The sequence below is a fragment of the Polyergus mexicanus genome, unplaced genomic scaffold, assembly GCF_030449975.1.
Source record: "Polyergus mexicanus isolate NDT 795.1 unplaced genomic scaffold, iyPolMexi1.0 SCAF_10, whole genome shotgun sequence".
In the NCBI taxonomy this organism is placed as follows: Eukaryota; Metazoa; Arthropoda; class Insecta; order Hymenoptera; family Formicidae; genus Polyergus; species Polyergus mexicanus.
The window spans coordinates 8283949-8305134 of NW_027223330.1; the positions used below are offsets into that span (position 1 = coordinate 8283949).

The 21186-nt window shown below is 29.1% G+C and overlaps 4 protein-coding genes across 4 annotated transcripts; 2 read left to right on the plus strand and 2 right to left on the minus strand.

Moving 5' to 3' along the window:
* Nucleotides 1–28: 28 nt before the first annotated feature.
* Nucleotides 29–5723, minus strand: LOC138937170 (uncharacterized protein PF3D7_1120600). The gene is made up of 12 exons (XM_070303160.1): nt 5687–5723; nt 4437–5098; nt 4250–4362; nt 2125–4141; nt 1919–2049; nt 1745–1834; nt 1542–1652; nt 1291–1385; nt 1091–1195; nt 789–986; nt 587–693; nt 29–494 (listed from the first exon to the last, which is right to left on the minus strand). Exons 1-12 carry the CDS (start codon nt 5708–5710, stop codon nt 395–397), a joined length of 3753 nt encoding a protein of 1250 aa, XP_070159261.1. The 5' UTR covers nt 5711–5723; the 3' UTR covers nt 29–394.
* Nucleotides 5724–7634: 1911 nt separating this feature from the next.
* Cdc14 (cell division cycle protein 14) lies at nt 7635–17567 on the minus strand. Its single transcript, XM_070302911.1, has 9 exons — nt 17198–17567; nt 16935–17042; nt 16193–16458; nt 15151–15451; nt 14397–14766; nt 13949–14290; nt 13748–13873; nt 13271–13552; nt 7635–11032 (listed from the first exon to the last, which is right to left on the minus strand). Exons 2-9 carry the CDS (start codon nt 16981–16983, stop codon nt 10990–10992), a joined length of 1779 nt encoding a protein of 592 aa, XP_070159012.1. The 5' UTR covers nt 16984–17042; nt 17198–17567; the 3' UTR covers nt 7635–10989.
* A 571-nt stretch (nt 17568–18138) lies between these two features.
* Nucleotides 18139–19215, plus strand: LOC138937253 (ciliary microtubule associated protein 1B). The gene is made up of 3 exons (XM_070303309.1): nt 18139–18385; nt 18472–18676; nt 18921–19215. Exons 1-3 carry the CDS (start codon nt 18139–18141, stop codon nt 19177–19179), a joined length of 711 nt encoding a protein of 236 aa, XP_070159410.1. The 3' UTR covers nt 19180–19215.
* A 377-nt stretch (nt 19216–19592) lies between these two features.
* LOC138937388 (ciliary microtubule associated protein 1A) lies at nt 19593–20746 on the plus strand. Its single transcript, XM_070303610.1, has 4 exons — nt 19593–19680; nt 19958–20158; nt 20254–20407; nt 20497–20746. The coding sequence occupies exons 1-4, from the start codon at nt 19593–19595 to the stop codon at nt 20744–20746; spliced, it is 693 nt and encodes a 230-aa protein (XP_070159711.1).
* The last annotated feature ends 440 nt before the right edge of the window (nt 20747–21186 follow it).

The following is a 21186-nucleotide window of genomic DNA, read 5'->3' on the forward strand; positions in this document are numbered from 1 at the left end:
CTATAAATATATATGTATAATCCTTCTTTATTTCCTCCTTTTAAATTACAAAAATAATCGCAGCAAGTTTTGCGCAAGAATATTTCTTCAATATTATCACATTTTTTTATTAATGAATAATGACTTTCTGTTTTGTATACTGTCGTAAACGCACAAAAATCGCAAGGACAATTTTAAGGTTTTTGTATATTCTATTTTATTATATTTTACAATTTTTCTGTTTTCAATTTACAAGATATAGATAACAAAAAAATATATAGAAAAAAAATATATGTAGCAAGAGATATATAGAAAAAAAATCTCTTGGAATATAAAATTTCCGCGCGTATTTTTGTGCATTTAATATCATACATGTGATAATGTAGCATAAAAATATTGAAAAAAATTATTGAGATTACATAGATGTTACTTCTGATAGAAAGTCTTCTGCCGGTAAACTATTCTTATAATAAGTATATGTCAAGTTGTGTCTTGTTTTCTTTGTTGATGAATACCTAAAATAAAATACATAGTAATATAAATCGGACGATGCAATTTTGCATCATCTCTAAATAAAAAATGCATTAAATTAAAATATGAAAATCACTGGGGATTGGTCGAATTCGGGGATGCCTCTATCTTATGCCGTTTCCTCAATGTCATCGTATATTGCGACGGCGCTTCTCTTTTTGTGTTTGATCGAGTGCGCATACGCTGTATAAAAAAGAAAATCGTATATAATTTCTCTAAAAAATAAAAAAAATATGATAAAAACTCCATTGTTGCTTATAAATCAATTTTAACATTACCTTTAACGGAGATATGTTTTGCTCTTCTTCACTAGAATCGGTCGATGAGAACGTCAAACTTTGTTTTATATGTCGTTTACCATCAATCCGAGATTTCCGGGATTTCCGAGATTTATTCGATTTGTCCGATCTCTTTGTGCTATTCCCAACTTTAGTCATAGGGGACTTGTTAGATGGAGTTTTTTCAATAATCATCGTCTAAATTAAAAGTAAATCATACATTTCTCGTTAATAATTTGTATTTAGTAGAGAGAAAGAGAGAGAGAGAGAGAGAGAGAAATATTATACATAATCAAACTTACTTGATTTTTATTTGTACCAGGAATTTCATTTGATTTGGACAACTGTTTTTGTTCTTTTGATGTGTTTTTGGAATTTACTTTCTGTTTTTTTGTTTTTTCGATACTCTATATTTCACATAATATAAAAAATGTACATTTTTAACAAATGTTATAAGAAATCATTGAGACATTTTTTTGTAATTATATTATATACAATTTACCAATTTTGAAGAATCAATTAATGAATATAATGATGATTCCTGTGAATTGCCCGGATCATAAACGAGATTGTTATCTTTTAAAGTTATGCGTTCACCTGTTTAGAACAGAAAAAAAATAACATTATAAAATACCTTTAAATGAAAAGTTATCTATTTTTTTATTTAGTAAAAAAATCGATCTATTCTATTTCTAAATTTTATTTCTATTATTTATTTATTCTTTCCCTCCTTCCCCTCTCTTTCCTTCTTACCTGTCCAATAAGATAATGGAGGTACGATTCTACGACCTCTCAAACTAACAAATGTATTCAATGAGTCCATGGATGTATCATGAGGTTTCTCACTCATTTTTTGTATTTGACCTAAGGAACAAATTGTTTCATAGAGAAGACATGTAATCTTAACATATTCATAAAAAATTAAAAAAATATATTAAGAAAATTGCATCACATACAGTTTTGCAACCTTTTCCAAGTCAGACAAAATTCTTCGATATTTGCAGGACATCCGTTACGACATTGTTTTGCAAGTTCCTTAGGAATAACTAAATAATGCAAAGTAAAAATTACTAAAATTAACAAATATTTGTGGTAAGCATATTATTGTTACCAAATTTTAGATAATCTACCGTGCTTATTATCCTTCAAGTGTCCGAAAAGCTTATAGAATTCGTGATTCACTGTTTCAATCAGTGTAGCCGATAGTCGTTTCAATACAATATCCGTCGTAAATTTTCTATGTACTACATGACCAGCTTCACTATAAATAAAAGAAATATAATTTAATATTGTCATATAATTATTAACAAAATTAATTAAATTTAAGAACACTCACTTGAGCAAATTCCCTTCAAAGGTCAAGCCTAATTCAAATTTCGATTTCGCATAATACATTACTTTTGGTATCCATGCGCACAGCACTTTGGAATTATTTTCAACTTCAAGCTTAATTCTTTTAGGTTGTTCAATTGTTGGATTCGTCAAATTAGTGGGATTTATATCCTTATTCATTGTTGGGTAAATTTTCTTTTTCTTATTGGCTGCTGTTGTCGAATAAGAATCATTTGCGGTAGTTGCTTCTGTTGTAACGGTTGACATTTTCGAGACGGATTTCTTCTTTTGAATTTGTTCCAATGGAATATTGGTATATTGTTTGCCCTCCTCGATTTCTATAAGACTCATATCCGAAACTTGTAACTGTTCTGGCTTGGAATCTGCTTTTTTTATCTTTAACTTCAGGTTTACCGGTATAGAACTGATTATGCTAGGTTTGGATCTCTTCGTCACGGTTTCGCTGTTTGGTTGTTCGATAAATTCTTTATGTGATTCTTGCAAGATAAGAGGCTTTTCGGGGAAGTTACTCTTGCTATTAATCACAATGTCTTGTTTCAGATCAGAGTGTGATTCTATCATATTTCTGTCTCTTTTCTGTGTATTTGTGTTTATAATCTTAACATCATTGTCAGAATTGGTAGCATAATTGGTATCTGCAACAAATCGCGAATATGCATTTTCTTGAATTTTGTGCGAAATTTTCCGTTCCTTTGCAAAAACATTCAAGTTAATTCTTTGTGCTTCAAAAGCATCGGGTGGTTGTTCAGTTTGCATTACAGGTTTATTTGCACCATACACATCAAAATTATTCCTCCGTGGATGACTACAAAAAATGTCTTCTCGTGATCTTTGGGCATTATTTATTATTTCATCACATTTTCTCGTATTTATCATTTTTACTTTATTTTTTGTGATACTAATACCAGATTCAGAAAGCGAACTCTTATTATTGTTAGCGATTGAAATCGCAGCGTGAGCATACTCAGATTCGTTCTCGATTCCTTTGGCGTTATATTGTGGATTTTCCCATTTCTTCCTTACTTTATGATTATATATTTTTCTGGATGCTTTTCTGGCATGTAAGACTCGTTCAATCTTCGATATTTTGGGTACACCCGTATAAGTCTCGCTCTCTGATTCATCCAAATCGTTGTTATTATAGTGCTCCGGCTTAATATTCATTGGTTTCGATAATTGAGCAGAATTAGAATCATCTTTTATAATTCCATATCTCAAGTCAGTGGGATGCATGTAATTTTTCCATTGTTCCATTATACCGTCCTCAAACTTATTAGTATTCATATAATTATCGTTGCACGAAAATGATCGCAGCGGAATCGTTTCGGGCTTGGACGACGTTCCATAATTTACGAAAACCGCAGAGTCATCAGTACATTCCGATTTCGCTCTGTAAGATACTATGTAATCCAAGCACTCAAACATCTCAATAATTTTATCGATATATTTTGGAGAACAATTTCTGTCTGCCAAATTGTTAATTATTATATGTAGTTTATCCTCGTGGATAATATCTTTTAATTTATTCATTCCTTTGGAACTAGCCACTGGATTTACATTCGACTTAATATTTTGTTCGTTATCTTCATTATGTAGTGACATTATATTTTTTGTTTGCGCAATTGAAATTATATCTTTTTCAAAGTTGGAGGTAAGAGGTTTTATGAATGAAGTGTTCTCCTCATATCTGTGAAAACTATGAGTGGGACAATTATGATATCCTTTTCCATTTTTTGAAAATTTGTCACTTGGACTTTCAGACTTAATATATTCAATTGATTCATTAATTTCCATAGGAATAGTCTTATTATTTGTCGTACGTATACAAGTCAATTCTGTTAGTTCACTCTTTAAATCATCATCACTATCAGTAATAGGAGTAGGCCAACGAAATGTCACTTGACATCCTTGGCTAACATATGTTCTCCATATTTGATAAACATTTTCCCAATCATCAGGAAAACCATTATGAAATTTTCCACGAATATAATCTGGTAATACTGTATACAAAATATAAATTATTAACATATGTAACATATATATATATAAATTTTATATACTACATATATATGTATGTATATATATATATATAAACTTTATATAATTACCATTTGTTTCATCAACAATATTTCCTTGAAGGCTATATATATTTTTATATTTAGACTCTACACATGTTGCAGAGTATCTTCTGATGACCGGTTTGCTATGTGCAACTCTTCCACTGTTAAAAAGATACATGTTAAATTTTACAAAATCTTAATGCTTAAATTACTAAAGTGTATATTATATATTTACCATTCTAATGTTCCTTTAATTATTAATTCATAATGATTATTCAGTATAACTTTCCATTTTGAAAATATTCTGTCAATTCTCTGAAGATTATTAGTAGGTGTCATTGATGCAGCAAGAGAATACAGATATTCTTTGTTAGTATTTCTATTAGTGGACACATAACTAGCACTGTTTAAAGATGAAGTATTTATTGTGGAAGACTGAACAGGCCTATTAAGGAAATTTGATGCTGCTGTTTCATAATTTGACAATGTAGACATGTTGCGTTGTGTTTTTTTGGAAGTACAATAAACTGTGTTCCTCATTGGAGGTGGCATAACATGTCGATCATTCAAATGATTATCCTGTTTGATGTTGTGCTGTTTAATACTAGATGTGGCCATTATTTCTTGGTTGGTTTTATAATTCTTCTTTCTCAAGAGTAAGTTTCTTAGATTATTACTGGAGGCCAAAACCTCACTCTGAACCATAGAAGTTTGCGATGATGGAATCCTGCATCTGGAATCTAAACTATCCAGATTGATGCTCGAGATGCTGGGCTCGCTTTTCGCAACAGGCAATACCTCTCTGTTATCATTGTATGCCTTTCTCAGCACAGCCAATTTCAAGGAGCGTTCCAGTTTCTTGAATCGCTCATCTATTTGAAAATCCTCAAATGTAGTCTACAATAAAAGTTCAAGATGTAATTTATAAACTTGCTTAAAGATAAATTGGATGGATCAATTATGTCAAAAGTTAATAAATTTAATACATTTTCTCGTGAATTTAACATTATGCAGACACACGTAAAGCATTTTCAACCTTTTAAAATATTAAATTAATAATTTATGAGATAAAAGAAAAAATTTACATTGTAGAATTACAGTCTTTATTTTCATGAATTTTTGTGTACAGTCACTATAAAATTTTCATGATAGTCAGTATAAAAAAATTTGTTCGATATAAGATAATATTTACGATTTTAAGATTAAATTATATTCTACAAGGCAAATTATTTTAATTCACAAATTGATTATCAATTTTATATTTTAAAAGGCTAAAAGTGCTTTGTGTATGTGGGCAGTGTCAAATTCATAAGAATCTCGAAATAAATTAGATTTATTAATTTTTAACGGAGCTGATCCGTCCTCCTTGATTTTGTACAATTGCAAAGATGCAATGATATATTGAAATAAAGCCAATACAAATATCTTCCGTATATATTTTTCCGTTACATTTGAATCAAAACAAGCATGTAGAAATATACATACATCTTTATTGTTGTCCATGATCATAGAGACGTCTATATATTACTAGATTGCCGACTCCTCAAATTTTGCTTATATGAAATATAGAAGTTTGTGACGTTATTGCCAAATTATGCCGCGTCTACAATAGAGATTTTAAGCCCTAAGCCTTAAGAAATTGACCAATCACAGTCAAGTATGAGAAGAATACTCGACTGTGATTGGTCAATTTCTTAAGGCTTAGGGCTTAAAATCTCTATTGTAGACGCCGCATAACGGAAACTACAGAGCGCTTATGATTGGTTCCGTTTTCGTTCCACGTTACGCTATTCCGCTGCATGAGCTGCACTCTCAAAATTCACACCTTGGCAGAAAAGCAGAAACCAATCAGAACTCATGCTAGAAAAGCAGAAGCCAATCAGAACTCGCGCTGAAAATAAGCAGTATATTCTGCTTTTTTAGCACGATTTCTGATTGGTCTCTGCTTTTCTGCCAAGATGTGAATCCGGCCTAAGAGCAGAATGTGCGCATACATTTCTCTGGCGAATGAATTCGCAAGATAAGAGTATTGCGTTAAACTTAACACTTTTGTAACAATTATTTATTATATAAATTTTTAGTACAAAAAGATGAAGTTTAAGCTTTGGAATCTAAAAAATTTCACATATTTGGTTAAATATTAATGAATTGCTCATTTGTATATTATACATTACATCTTTACACATCATTTACATTGAATAAATGATTAGCATATACTGCACTATTAAATTAATAATATATATGTATAATGTATAAATATATCCATTAAAGGATAAAACTCGTGCAATAAGAAAATTATAAAAATTATTCCTGAGTGAAAAATATTTTATTTTAACATAATTATATATACAGCAAAACACATCATAAAAATGCATAAAAATAAAATAAAAGTTAAATTTATTAATTAATTGTATAATAAATGTTCATATATTTCAATGATATTTGATATAGATAAAAATGTCCATACAGTATCAATTGACAAATAAATTGCAATTTTCGGAAATATTAAAAGAATAATTAATACATATCGAAAAACCTAAACACAAATAAAAATAACAGAATATTCTAAATAATCAATATACACTTTTATATACATACTATAAAAGAAATTAAACACAGAAATTGCTTATCTATAATTATCTTAATAAATAAATTATTTTTAAATATGCCAGAAACACCAAAATAGTATCTGTATTTATTTATTATTTATATTATTAATTTGAATATCACACAATTCAAAGATAATGAAAATTCACTGTCTGTCTGTTTGTTAATATATACACCAAATTACTCTAATATAAACTTTCATAAAAGAAAATAATTCATAGATAAATTTATACAAAAGATTAACTGAGAATTTAATTTTCATGTATTTATGTTGTATCTTGGTGTATGTGTATCTCTCTGTGTGTATAATTACTATACATATACTATATCATAAATACTATAATATTCATTCAATAAAATTAGTCATTTAACAACTATATAACTAGTTTTATTATAATTTTTGTATTACACGAGCGCGCACGCACGCATGCACACACACTTGTACACAAGTACACACACGGGAGGTCCCGTTTGCCTACAACGTTTTGCCAATAGTTTCGTTTGCTGACATTTCCGATTGCCTTGCGCATATATAATAATTAAAAAGAGAATGTACGTTTGTTGTAGGCAAACGAAGCCATTGGCATTCAGAAACGTAGGCAAATTAAGTTCTCTCACACACACACTTTCGCCTTCCAAAAAATAAAAATATCGCAATTCAAACTAATGTTTTCTGAAATATCACACGTTCTTTTATACATATATCACTATCATCTTCTACTATAAAAAAGTGCAACTTTTGGAATTATTAAAGAATAATACATATGTAAAAGCCTAAGTGTTCATAAAAATAATAACTTATTTTTTAATTTTATATATATATATATATATATATATATATATATATATATATATATTGTGTGCGCGCGCGCGCGTATGTGTGTGGGTACTTAAAGATATTCCAAATAATTATAATATACACTTTTTTATATACAATTTACAAAGTACTCTACATTGGGATATTAATATGTTATCTTATCTTCTTGCCAATTTATATTACGTAATAAAACGTTATTTAGAAATATAAATTATTCTTAATTTCTTTTTTTTAATATAAAATGTTAACACTCTATTTTTTTTCTTCTCTTTCCGGGTAGTGTTAATGTACATGCGCACACAAATATAGATTGATTCAGAAAGATCATCCACTATGATTTTCTTGACAAAGTTTAAAAATAGAAAAAATAATAGAGTAAAAAATATTGAATAATGTATGACAGGGATTACCTTTCTATAATCTCATTGTTTAGTATATTTTTTATACTAAAAAATACAGTCGCAGAAAAATAATTGATGTTATATACTATTCAACTCTTTCTTTTTTTTCTGTTATTGATCGTTCTTGAGAAAATCACGGTAATTCTGGACTATCTTATATGTAAAAATTTACATTATTATTACAACTTCATATTTTTTGATATGTTTTGTACTAGTAAACGAAGTGAGAGAAATACACAAGTGTCTTTATAAATTATATAACTAAACTATATTCATACACGCGTGTTATATATTACATATATGTTATATTACATATTATATTATAATATCTTTACAAAGAAACTTGCAGATAACATAATATTTCTTACATATTAAAATTTCATGTTTAATAAACTGTTATTAAAATTCCTATATTAGTTACTAATGTATAACTTACTTATTATGTATACATATGATATAAAATTAGTACATAATAAAAAGAAAAATACAAATTTACATCATATTTATGTAAAATCTATTATACATATTTCTCCATTAATCATTCTCCTTTAGAGCCGTCAAGTTTTTTTTAAATCATGATCATTTTGTTTAAAGCAACAATATTGAAGAAATAATATATAGCTTGTCGCAAAATATGATAATCTCAAGACATTATGACATCTATAATGGCTTTGTATATATAGGAGATTCTATTGTATAGCAAAAATTAATTACTTTATTGGAGCCGCTATTTTCAATTTTATAATTTTAATTTCACATTCGTAATCAATAATTTCAAAAATTATTAAATACTGAGTTTTGAATTAAAAGAAGAGACATTCTCTTTTTATAATCTAATATCTTTTACATCTTTGAATTCCCTGAAGACTAAATAATAGGTGTATAAATACAATTTAATAATAATAGGTGTATATATTTGATTTTTAATGATCAATGATCTAATGAATATTAGTGAGACATATATTTACCAGTCAAATAAAATCTCCGAAGCGTAAAGCGTGTTGCATTGATATATAAACTGCACATAGAGCATATATATATATATATATATATATATTGATATTGCAAGTTTCTTCTGTTCCTAATGTATTTTATCAAGTTTAAAATATTAAAAGTCAGTTTCAACAAGTGCCATCATTTACAGTGTTCAGAGATTTTTAACATTATTTAAAATCGAAAATTATAAACTTAGTTTGTAATGTACATTTTCTATACCACAATAATTATAAATAAACCTTTTCTTTCAACTATCCAATTTCGGTTCACAATAATTTGTTTCATGCATAACAACACAAATTTATATATATATTGTATATATATAATATATATATGTATATACACAGAGTGTAACTAAACAAACGCATATGGACAATACTATCAGATACAGAATAACAATCCAAATCGAAAAGTCCTGAACCATTTTTTGATCTGAGCTCTCTTTTCGTTGTTATATGATGTTAAAGTTAGCTAATCAGCGCCTGTCTGTACAGCAGAAAACCGTTTCGCTACTCCGATCCTCGTCGTACCTTTTTTGTTTTCCGTTGTAGACAGGCGCTGATTAGTTAACATTAACACCATAACAACGAAAAAGAAAGCTCAGATCAAAAAATGGTTCAGGATTTTTCGATTTGGATTGTTGTTCTGTATCTGATAGTATTGTCCATATGCGTTTGTTTAGTTACATCCGGTATATATAATGTAATATATAATATAGTTATATATAAAAATTTACATATAATATATTACTGAAAACAATTAGAGGATTATTTTAAAACTTGCAAATTTTATCGATATTTAAAATACTGTAATGTCAGCTTCAAGGGTTCATAGAACAATTCTTTTAGGCGCGTTTTAAAGGGCAAGTTTCCGATTTCCAAGTCTATGTGGTAGCATTTTTCGTTTCATTCTTGCTTTTTCTGTGGAAGACCACAAAATAAAATTTCTAGGATTTTTGCACATTTTAATTTTGATCTTCACAAAAAAAGACAGTTCGATTGAACGGTAAATGTCAACCTATAGGAATTATAAAGTCAAAGGCTTCATTCTTTAGCAAAAAAAATCTCCTAACTAATCTCCCGAAACTGAGATATGGCTTCTCGAAAATCGACAAAATTCATAAGTTTTAAAGTGATCGCATAATTGTTTTAAGTAATGTATTAATATAACAAAAATTATAACAAATTTTTTAATTTTAAAGACATTCGAAATTATCACTCGTTTAATCATTTAACAAAATCAAAGTTGACTCTTCCAAAATATTAATAATAATAGAGGGATTATTAATTATAGTTATATGTATGATATTGGAAGAATTAACTCTCTTTTCTTTAAAATAATAATATAATAATAACTGAATATTTCTGCAAAGCTTTTGAATAAAGATAAAAGAATGAAGTATATTTTAGATTATATTATCATAAAATACATATTCACCAGATATCGCAAAAAGAATATATGCGTAAATAAATATTTTAGCTAAACAGAAAATTATTAAAAATAAATTATATATAGACAAAATAATTTTGAAAATACGTATCTACAAATGCTTATTTTAACCAGAGAAAAAGAGATTAAATGTATAAATAATATACACAAAAAACTTGATTCTTTTTTCTTGTAAACATTCAATAGATCGCAATATTTTGATATGTGAAAGAACAATTATAAAAGCTGTGTGAACTTTATGAGTTAAATAACACTGCAATAAATTCATATTCCGTGTGATGCAAATATAATAAAACTATATTAATAAATCTTGATGATTGTAGAGATAGAGAGTTCGATCTTCATTAATTTGTGATATAAAAGCCTGGGCAAAACTCACTTGATTTGAAGATGGATTGAAGGTCAGTGTGAAGTACTTTTTATTAAATGATGGGATTTAAGCGATGAGATCTTCGGCGCTGGTGAGATGCTCCAGTTACCTGACAATCCTCCCCAACGCCACTGGGAATATCGGTTAGTCATCTGATAAATGCACTTTTATAACTTTTTGTTGTGCGTGCACTGTAAGTCACAGAAATAAATAGGATCGGTTTGTTAGCCACTTCTAGTGCTGCTTGTTTTATCCCTTAAACACTATTTATAATGTTATACATTATGAGGCCTGGACTATGAATTGTATATAATAAAAATCTCATCTTTTAATACATTTCTGTTCAAATGTTATTTGCCCAGGCCTATATAAGATTTCTAGTATTTAATGCATGCTTTAACAAAACAAAACCGAAATTAATGGAGTTATGTCACATGCAATATCAATTAAAAAAAAAAAAAAAAAAAAACAATAATCCATTAACGAAAATCAGTCATATACAACAGAGTCCCACAATTTTTGGTATTTTAGATTATTATATTTCTTCTTATATAAAGTTAATATAGCATGTAAACATTTTAAAATATATAGAAGAATTTTATTTTGTGTATGTGTGTGTGTACGCGCGCGTTTCTACAAAATAAAAAACTGTAGAAAAATATATGTATATGCACAAGAGATGGCCTATTTTAAAATACTATCCTTTTTTGTTTTTGGATTTCAAAAAATTATAATATTTTAGATTTAGATAAAAGAATAATATAATATACTAATTTTTTTTGTAGATTGTAGAATTTTTGAAAAAAAATATATAGAATGATCATATTCATTTTTTTTTTCAAGGTCATTTTAAGATTATCTTAAATTCTTTAAATAGGAATACCTCTATCTTGACTGTAGATTAGATAAAACTTTACAAAAACAGGTCCATGCCCAACGACCTTGACTTTGACATATGTTGTCCTGGATATCCTCCAAAAGATTTTAAGCGTCGCCCGTTTATTAAAAAGTTATTAACAAAAAGAATTTACTAAATAGAACGTAATTTTTCTGACACTATTTACATTTAATAGAGCTTATCTTAACAAATTCATTTACTTATATGTAGTAGTTTTGGAGGATATTCAGAATAGTGATTCTGACAACATATGTCAAGGTCAAGGACATTTGGGTTAGGTCCGGTTTTGTAAAGTTTTACTGTTGATTTTTATAACTGATATAAAGACGTTTCTAACGACTCGATAATCCGTTTTTTCATTAAAATTGATTTAATTATGTGTCAAAAACCACTGACTGCAGAGTGTACCACATAGAGATTGCACGATTTCACAAAAGACTTATACCTAAAATATTTGTTTAGATATTTTAGATAAATATTGTATCTAAAAATTTTTTAAAACAAAAACAAAAAAGTAAAAAAGAATAAACACATAAAATGGGCTATCCTACGCACGTATATGTGTGTATACAGAGAATACCAAGTCAATACTTTGAGAAATAATATCTGTCGTCATGAGAAAAAAATTTTATATATAAACAAATAGGACACATGTTTGTAAACTTTTTTCACTGTTTTATGTGTCTCCCATTAATTATTAAAATTAATCGCACATGTTATAATTTTGTACATAAGTATGTATGTATATATGTATATGAATATAAAGATGGTTCATATATAAATAATAAACAAGATTTCCTTTTTATGATGAAAAATAAATAAGACTAAAATTGCAATCTGCACTAACAAAATAATATAAATATCTATGACAATATACCATAAGCAGAACATTTCAGCAGGCCTATACTGTAGTTTTTTAACATATGCATTATAATTACAATGCATGCTACTCACAGCTATGTACAAAAATGTGATATAATTATAACGTGTATTCTAAAAATGTTCTCTCTCTTACTTTATGAAGAGGATACAAAAACTGCACATCAATAGCTATTATATTCCAATCATAAAGAACATGTACAAACTGTGTATTTTTTTTTCATTAATAAAACTTATGTATGAAAAATCTCGTTTATATATTAAACCATCTCTATGTGTGTCATGAAACTTCATAGATTTATATTAACCTGACCATATTAAACAATATAAATCTATAGAGTTTCAAAAATTTTATTGTTTTACAATGATCAGATGAACTTTATATATCTATGATGACCAGAAACACAAAAGACAAAAATATAGTTTTATATGAAAAATATACTTGCACGATTACAATAAAGCAAAACTAAATGTCAAAAGCAATGGAATTGGGAGAGAAGAGGAGAAAATACTGTCAACATCAATTTCACTTATATATCAAACAATGAATTAAAAGATCAAAAAACTGTATAATCGGACACGATAATGCATCAATTTTTCAAATCGTAAATTTAAGTTCAAATCCGAGAAATAAGGACAGTTATCGACTTACTGTCTGAGTGAATAACGAGTAACTCGGTCTGCCGACCTGAGAATCATATTCATGCGTTGTTGTGGCTGTGGTATCGTATGATTGGCAGACGAGTTTGTAGTATGAGCCTGCGCAGCCATACAGGAAGTACGTTTCGTTCTTCTCACTGCCTTTGATACAGTTAAAGATGTAACAGGATTGATAGTAGTTGTATTGTTGTTGATATTATGGCTCTGTGTTGCTGGTTTAGACCTAATACGGCAGGAAGATGGATCACAGCTACTGTTGACCAACCAATTGTTTCTACAATTTCCAGTCAAAATAAACAGCCTTATATCTTTTAACCCCATGCATGCAATATCAATAATATTTAGTTCGATAATATTATTAAAAGCATGTGTTAATGAATAGGTCTCTATAAAGGAAAATAGATGGAGGAATGATAGAAAAGATGATTAGAAAAGAAATTTATGTAGTTTAAGTAAATAATCGTCCAACCTCTTCACTGTCGTTGCAGTGGATCGTGATAAAAGTCTTTTAGTGGGATCTCTTTCTTTATTTGCCACTAAAGTAGTAATGGCTCCTTTCTGACTTCTGGTTTGTAACAACGATCCCAAATATGGACTGTAAATAACATACATATATACACATATATATCTGTTTCAAGTTTTTGTTAGAATAAAAGCAATTTATACTTACTGCCCAATAGTGGATGTCCCTGTATTTGTATTAAGAGAAGTTTGAGAGGTCGATATGCCTCTTCTTCTAGCTTTGATTCTGCATAATTTATCACCCTGAGTTAGCGTACTGTATCTATTTGTCGTGCTGGCTCCAGCTACTGGTCCAGGATCATCTAGTTTTATTTCATCCACACGATGCATTATTCCTGATACATTATCTTCCATTAGACTCTTTGCATTCTCCTGGAAAGAAGCTGCACTGGGTCTACCAGCTATCGAGTATATTCCATACTCGTGGACTAAATTCCTGTTTTCGAGTTGCAGTGGTTCTTTCAATAATGATCGAAGATATATCTCTTTTCTAAAAGGCACAATAATTTATCAGTTTTCCTTTATATGATCTATCATTGTTTAAGCTATTAGATACATCATAATAAGAAAATAAAAGAGAAATGACAAATACCCACTTCTCTAACCATTGTTGCTGGTGACCAATTACAGAACCCGGCCTACATATTCTTATCCAAGCAATTGTTTCATGAGCAGTTAGATGATAATGTTTCATAATGTAGCAACCTATAAGAGAACCTGTCCTTCCAAGGCCTGCTTTACAATGAACTGCAACTGCGCCATTTGCGTTTTCTGTTATTTTAAGAAACTGATGCATTATAGAATCTGTTGGAGTCGAGCCATCCATAAAAAATAAATCTTTATGTATAAAGCCAGCGTCAGTGAAGCTCAATGCGTCATAAACCTTTTTATTAAGCCGTATAATTGTTGTTACATTATTACGGCGAAAATAAGTAAAATATGATTCTGGACCATGTAATGGATAACCTGCAAAAAAAATACACAATATTACTGCGTAATATATAACTTCACACTGTTATCAATGCATTCTAAATGATTCAAATCATAAAAAATGAAAATTAAATATATATAAATTGTATATATACATAAGTGATTTAAAATTTTTATTTTATGATTTTTTTAATATTAATTCCTTCACTTTTCTCCATGCTCAACTGCTACTCTCTCGTTTCTCCCTTCTCAAAACTCAATTTGCATACATTCTCATGTTTTGCACTTATAACCATTCATTCCACTGATATATTTACTCACCTGATCCTCTCATTTTTTTTTCATTATATGCATTCTTTTTCACACACTCACTCTTAAATTAAATTGGTTGTTAATACAACCAAGATGGAAGATACGCACCATCTTCCATCTTAGATCTTGCATGTGGACCACAGAAAGCAACAAATTTTCCCGGAACTATCCAATTTAAATCTCCATTCTCAACTCTTTCAAAGTGTTCGTATTCTTTAACACAGAAATCTTCGAAATTAAAAAAACCAAGTTGATGGCACTTGTATATAGCACTTAAACAATCCCTTAATGATATCTGATAACATGGTGGTCCAATGGAGGCGTCACGAAACATAATAAATGAAGGATTATTTGGACTTTTAGTTAAACATTCATAAACTTCTTGTGCTGTACGCTTACAGTACAATATCTAAAAATATAAAAAATTTTATTGTATTAGTATATGTAAATAAAACATAAATAAATATACAAGTTTTCCAAAATTCATAAATTAAAATATTTAATCAGTCATCTAAACATAATTTGTAATTGATAAGCTTTAAACCTTAATATCTCAAGAATTGCTGCTTGGAATAAAAAATGGCAAATATTTTTATTATAATGATTATAATTTAAATCTTGTAAAATCTTTCTGCTATAGTATTTTGATTCACGAATTTCGAAATATCCTATATAATCTATATAATAATATATGTAAATGACATTTTATTTTACAAAATTTATACTTTAATTTCTCTGTTTTTTTCTTAATTTTTATTCATTAGAGTCAGACATTCTTTTTTATTTTTGAATATCTTAGTTTCCATTCAGATTCCAATGATTTGATCAAACAACTGAAATCTCCTAAACTTGATTTTTTCTCTTGCGCTTTCCTCACTATTTCACATTTGCCATTTCAATATACATATATATAAAATGAAATTGATAAGCAAGATTATGGATACACATAAATATAATTGTAGGTGTTACATGCAAAATTAGAATATTCTTGCTTTGTGCATTTTTTATTTGCTATTAATATTAGAATTAAAGTCAAGAGATATTTTAATTTTATATTATTTTTTATGTGCTATTAATATAAAGAATTTCTAGGGCAGAAAAGCATCCCTAAATTAGATTGACATTCTAAATAGAGAAAAAAATTTGTTACCGCATAACTTCCCATGAGAAATGCAGCATTCACTCTTTTTTCCGAATCCATTGTCGTATAATGCACAAGTTTCTTTTTACTGAGTGCAATCCCCTTTAATTTTTTATTGATTTTTTGACAGTATCTATATAGCATGGCCAGATTAAGGGGTCCAAAATCGGCATAAAAATTTTCATACACCAATTCATTGTCAATGCTGAAATAATGTGTATTTGGAGTACTTTTTGGTTTCATTGTTGTTCTTAGTGTGACAAAGTACAATCGATCTGAAAGAAGAATCAAATTATTTCCCCTTTTCTAGTAAGTAAAAGATAAACTTTCCATTTTCACAAATTTTATGTGATTGCAGTATCTAGTAAAATATAATACAAAATTTTTTGGAAATAAATTATGATTACAATTGTAATATTGATAATATATACACTAATTGTAATATTGACAATAATAATCTCAAAAATGATACTCAAAGAATTAAATTCTTAATATAGAGGCCAAACTATACAAAAGTTCAATTTTTTGTAATGAAATCAATAAAGAAAAAATATTATTAAAATATTATTTTTATTTTAACTGAAATTTTTTTTTTGATCAAGATTTTGTAGATAATAAATTAACGCAAAATTAGATAATTATAAAATAATCTTAATGTTATATATAATAAATATTACATGTATGTGTAAAAGAAAAAAAATTGTAATAATTAAGCAGTTATAAAAGTAGATTCCAATCCAAAATAAATTACCTTTTATAAATTCAGTTGCGCATACCAAAATCTCATTTACATCCTCCATCGTGATTCAATTGCAAGTACAATTATGCAATAGTGAATACCAATTAGAATCGGATGGATCTGTCATCAATGCAACATTTATGTAAATAACAGATCTCAATTAGCGGCATGTAATAAATACATATAAGGCAATTCATTGGTTAATAAAACTAGACCAAGTCTAGATTAATTGTATCAAGTATACGTTGTAACTGTCATTATACGAAAAAACTTACGGTACAACTAGTTTGAAGTATACTTTCGTTTTTGATTCCTACATATGGGGCTTATAACGCAAAGTAGGAGATGTGACATTTAACTGGGATACGTGCGACCGTTACGGAATTCAAACTCATAGGAGTAAATTCAGACTCGACTATGGCCGCTCCGGTATTTTACAGACGCAATTTATTCTCCTTCTTGGCTGCCGCCGTCAATTAGAGCGATTCGTTATTTCACGCACATTATACTGGTTGCACTTGGTCGACACTCGCATCATCGGGACAGCATCTTTTGCAACGCGAATATCGCCGTCGTCGTCGCCACCGCCGGTCACCATCCTCCAGTGAGAGTCAAACGGAATAAGACTTTTGATTCGGCCGCCATTTTGTTCTCCGCAGTGATGTGTCTGTCAAATTTTGTCTTTATTTATTATACTGTTGCCGACAGTGAAGCTCTATAATACTGAGCATATATCAATTGAACACGATACTTATTGGTCAATTGAAAATGAAGTCTTTTGATTGGTCGATCATCCTGGTTACCCTAGACATCGATCGATATGAATGGTTGTGTCTAATCGCACTATATGAACCGTTCCCAGTAAAGAAATAAAATACCCTATAGAAAATTGACGCCAAAATTAAAAAGAGACATTACGCGCGCGCGTGTGTATACATTGATTACTATGAATATATCAATTATACATCTGATTTATACATAATTTATACATATTCATATTTTAATAACCTATGTAATGTTATAAAGAATTTATATATTTTTTTATTTTTATATTATCATTTCAACTGATCTTTATAGATTTTACGTTTTGTTATGTTTTTCGTATATATCAGAGGTAACAATAAGAATGGAAGGCAAAGAACATAAGCCGAAAATGTTAAGCTGCATGATAAAAAATAAGTTGTCCGATAATTATTTATTTTGAGCTGTATAAACCATGAATTATTCACTATATGAATTTTTGAATATAGGTCCTGGCCCAGTTTATAAATTGCCAACGTTAGTTGGCTATAACGGCCATGATCCGTCTCGGCACAGAAATCCAGCATTTAGTATGCAAGCTCGAACTGGCATAAAAGCTTATGTAATAGGACCTGGTCCTCATTACGATATTAGAAATTTAACAAAATCTGGATCTGATAATCCACCTGCATACACAATTAGAGGCAGAGAAATATTGAGATGTAAGCATATAAGATATAGCTTTTTCCTAATAAAAGTCAGAAAAATATTAATTATAATATTTATATTTATATTCGTATTTCGATAGTGCGAGATTTAGCACCGGGACCTGGAGCTTATTCTCCCGAATCGTGCCCACCGATGAATCACAATCGTAGACCACCAGCTTATAGTATAAAGTCACGTGGCATAATAAAAATTTTAGATCAGGGGCCTGGACCAAATTCATATTCTTTACCAACGTGTATAGGACCTAAAGTGCCCGATAAGCGCGCTCAGGGTGCATTTTCTATGTAAGAATACACACGCGCCCGCAGTTTTTATTTCCATTTAATGTAATATATTAATCCACCCCTTCCCTCTCTTCTCCCTCTTTGCTTTCCTCTCTTACTCCCTCTATTCTCCTCGTCATTCTTCCCTTATTCTCCCTCCCCTCTCTCCCATTCCCATCCTTCCCCTCTTCCCTTCTTCCCATCTCATATTATATATATATATATTTTTTTTTACATATAGTATATTTTATATCTCTTTTCACAGCTCTCATTATCATGAAATTCGTGAGAAAATTATGAGCCCAGGTCCGGCCGCATATATCGATATTGATCATAATATGATAAAACGACGAAGTCCAGCGTATAGTTTGAAGGGAAGATACATTTTATCAGAAAAATTTCGCAGCCCGGCACCAATTTTTTATCCGTTGTATGATACGCAAAAACGTCCACCTATGTATTCGTTTGGCATCAAGCATAGTGAATGTGCCGGAATATCTATAACACAACTTGATGAAGATTGACTTTTCATAACTAAAAAATTATATATATAATGTGTATGTGTGCGTGTGTGTATGTATCCGCGTGCGCGGATGCGTAAATATACTGTACGTAGTATGTGTTGTATTTATATTTGTTTGCAATAAAAATTTGTGGAATATTTTTTTCAGATTTGTATATATTAAGTATAATAAGATATACAAAAGGCACACAAATTTATTTAGATAATGATAAAAGAACAAAATATTTTTTTATATTATTTTTAGTAATGACTTCATTTTCCATGATGGATATGTGACTAATAAACAATGAAACATTTTATAATATATAGGCAATTGTTTTTTTTCGTGAAATAAAGTTAAATTTATGGTGATGTGACACGTGCAAAAGTATTATGTGTTAAATAAAAATTTCAAATTTACAAGTGTACAAAAAAATGTCATCGAAAAAAGAGCGGAAAAAGGGCGGGGGTGCGGGTGAAGGTGGGAAAAAGATACTAACAGAGACGGAGCTGTGCTTTATTGGTATATGTGTTTGTCGAATTTAACTTTTATATTAATCACACACACAGGAGTGAAGACAACTGTACATTTTTTTAAAGCAATATTCCAAAAGTAGTAATTGCAAATATTTTCTTATGTTAAAAGTATAAATGATATACTATTATATTTGAAAATTAGTAACATTCAACAATTGGTAATATTTTTTCCATCATTTTTTATCGCATTTAATCGCAAAAAATATTTGTTAAAAAAATTAATAACAAAATTAGTATAATTGATATCATTATTTCCTATTTAGTATCTCCTGGGCCTAAATATCAGCTCAAGACACTCGTCGGTTACAAGAACCATTGTATCTCGAGATATCGAATGCCAGCATATACATTCGGTGGAATCCATCGTTCCATCTTTGAGGTGGTAGATGGTCCAGGACCGAAGTACATGATTGAGAAACGCAAACTTAAGGGATTCACCTTTGGACATGCCTTAAAACGTCGCGGTAACAAAATATTTTTTTATTTAAAAATCAGATATACTTTTATTATTATATATAACTCTTTCTTATATCATCCCGATCCCTTTTGCATTTGGCAGAAATCCTTCTCGGACCTGGTCCAAAGTATAAATTGCCAGATGTTTCTCATGGTCCTTTTTTTTCAATGAAATGGAGAACCAAAATGAGAAAAAGTGACGAGACACCAGGGCCTTACTATGTTAAACCTATCGCTGATGCGCCCGCATTTTTCATGTACGTTTTAACTCTTCATCGTGATCTTGATCACTTTTCTTTACTTTGAAATAATTCGCATATAGTTGTAATGAAAAATTATTTTGTAGGGGACGTATGTTCGCGACGAAATCCGTAATCCGTAGCGCAGGTTTCCATCCATCGTATAACTTGGAAGTGGTAAAATCCAGAGCCCCGAAGTACACTATGGCTGGTAGACAAGAATGCCGAATGATTTCCGAAAGTCCAGGTCCGATATATGCCATTCGACCACCCAAACCAACACCCGCTTTTTCATTCGGTGTGAAGCACAGTAAATGTGCACCACCTTATATAACTGAATGTGATAAACAATGTTAGCAATAAAAAAAAATAGCTTTTGTATTGAATTATATTATACTCATCAACATTTGCCGATTAGTTATTAAATGATGAAAAACTGAACGAACTTTCTATATTAGTGTAAATACTTTATTGTTTCAATAATGGATGAAAAGTCGAAAGTGTATTTCTCTTATTACAATTATATTTCAAATTTCATAAATTAAATATAATTTATTTTATTATTTATTTAATTACCAATCATTTGATCAATCGTTGCTGCATAGAATATAATTACAGTGATATATATGTATAATTATATATATGTATATATATATATATATATATATATATATATATATATATATATATATATATATACAATTATATATATAATTACACATCTAATCATATAATATATGTATTATTACATGCTACATTTATGAATGAGATATAACTAAATGATGACTTATTGATAA

Coding starts and splice junctions, on each gene's coding strand:
- LOC138937170 (XM_070303160.1), bottom strand. CDS start 5,710: ATGATCATGGACAACAATAAAGAT. Junction 4,142..4,249: donor TATTGTTGATGAAACAAATG/GTAATTATATAA, acceptor TTTTGTATACAG/TATTACCAGATTATATTCGT. Junction 495..586: donor CCGAATTCGACCAATCCCCA/GTGATTTTCATA, acceptor ATTTTATTTTAG/GTATTCATCAACAAAGAAAA.
- Cdc14 (XM_070302911.1), bottom strand. CDS start 16,983: ATGGAGGATGTAAATGAGATTTTGGTATGCGCAACTGAATTTATAAAA. Junction 15,452..16,192: donor TTCTCATGGGAAGTTATGCG/GTAACAAATTTT, acceptor TTATATTTTTAG/ATATTGTACTGTAAGCGTAC. Junction 11,033..13,270: donor ACTCGTTATTCACTCAGACA/GTAAGTCGATAA, acceptor TGTGACTTACAG/TGCACGCACAACAAAAAGTT.
- LOC138937253 (XM_070303309.1), top strand. CDS start 18,139: ATGAATTATTCACTATATGAATTTTTGAATATAGGTCCTGGCCCAGTT. Junction 18,386..18,471: donor AGGCAGAGAAATATTGAGAT/GTAAGCATATAA, acceptor GTATTTCGATAG/TGCGAGATTTAGCACCGGGA. Junction 18,677..18,920: donor GCTCAGGGTGCATTTTCTAT/GTAAGAATACAC, acceptor CTCTTTTCACAG/CTCTCATTATCATGAAATTC.
- LOC138937388 (XM_070303610.1), top strand. CDS start 19,593: ATGTCATCGAAAAAAGAGCGGAAAAAGGGCGGGGGTGCGGGTGAAGGT. Junction 19,681..19,957: donor GACGGAGCTGTGCTTTATTG/GTATATGTGTTT, acceptor TTTCCTATTTAG/TATCTCCTGGGCCTAAATAT. Junction 20,159..20,253: donor ACATGCCTTAAAACGTCGCG/GTAACAAAATAT, acceptor TGCATTTGGCAG/AAATCCTTCTCGGACCTGGT.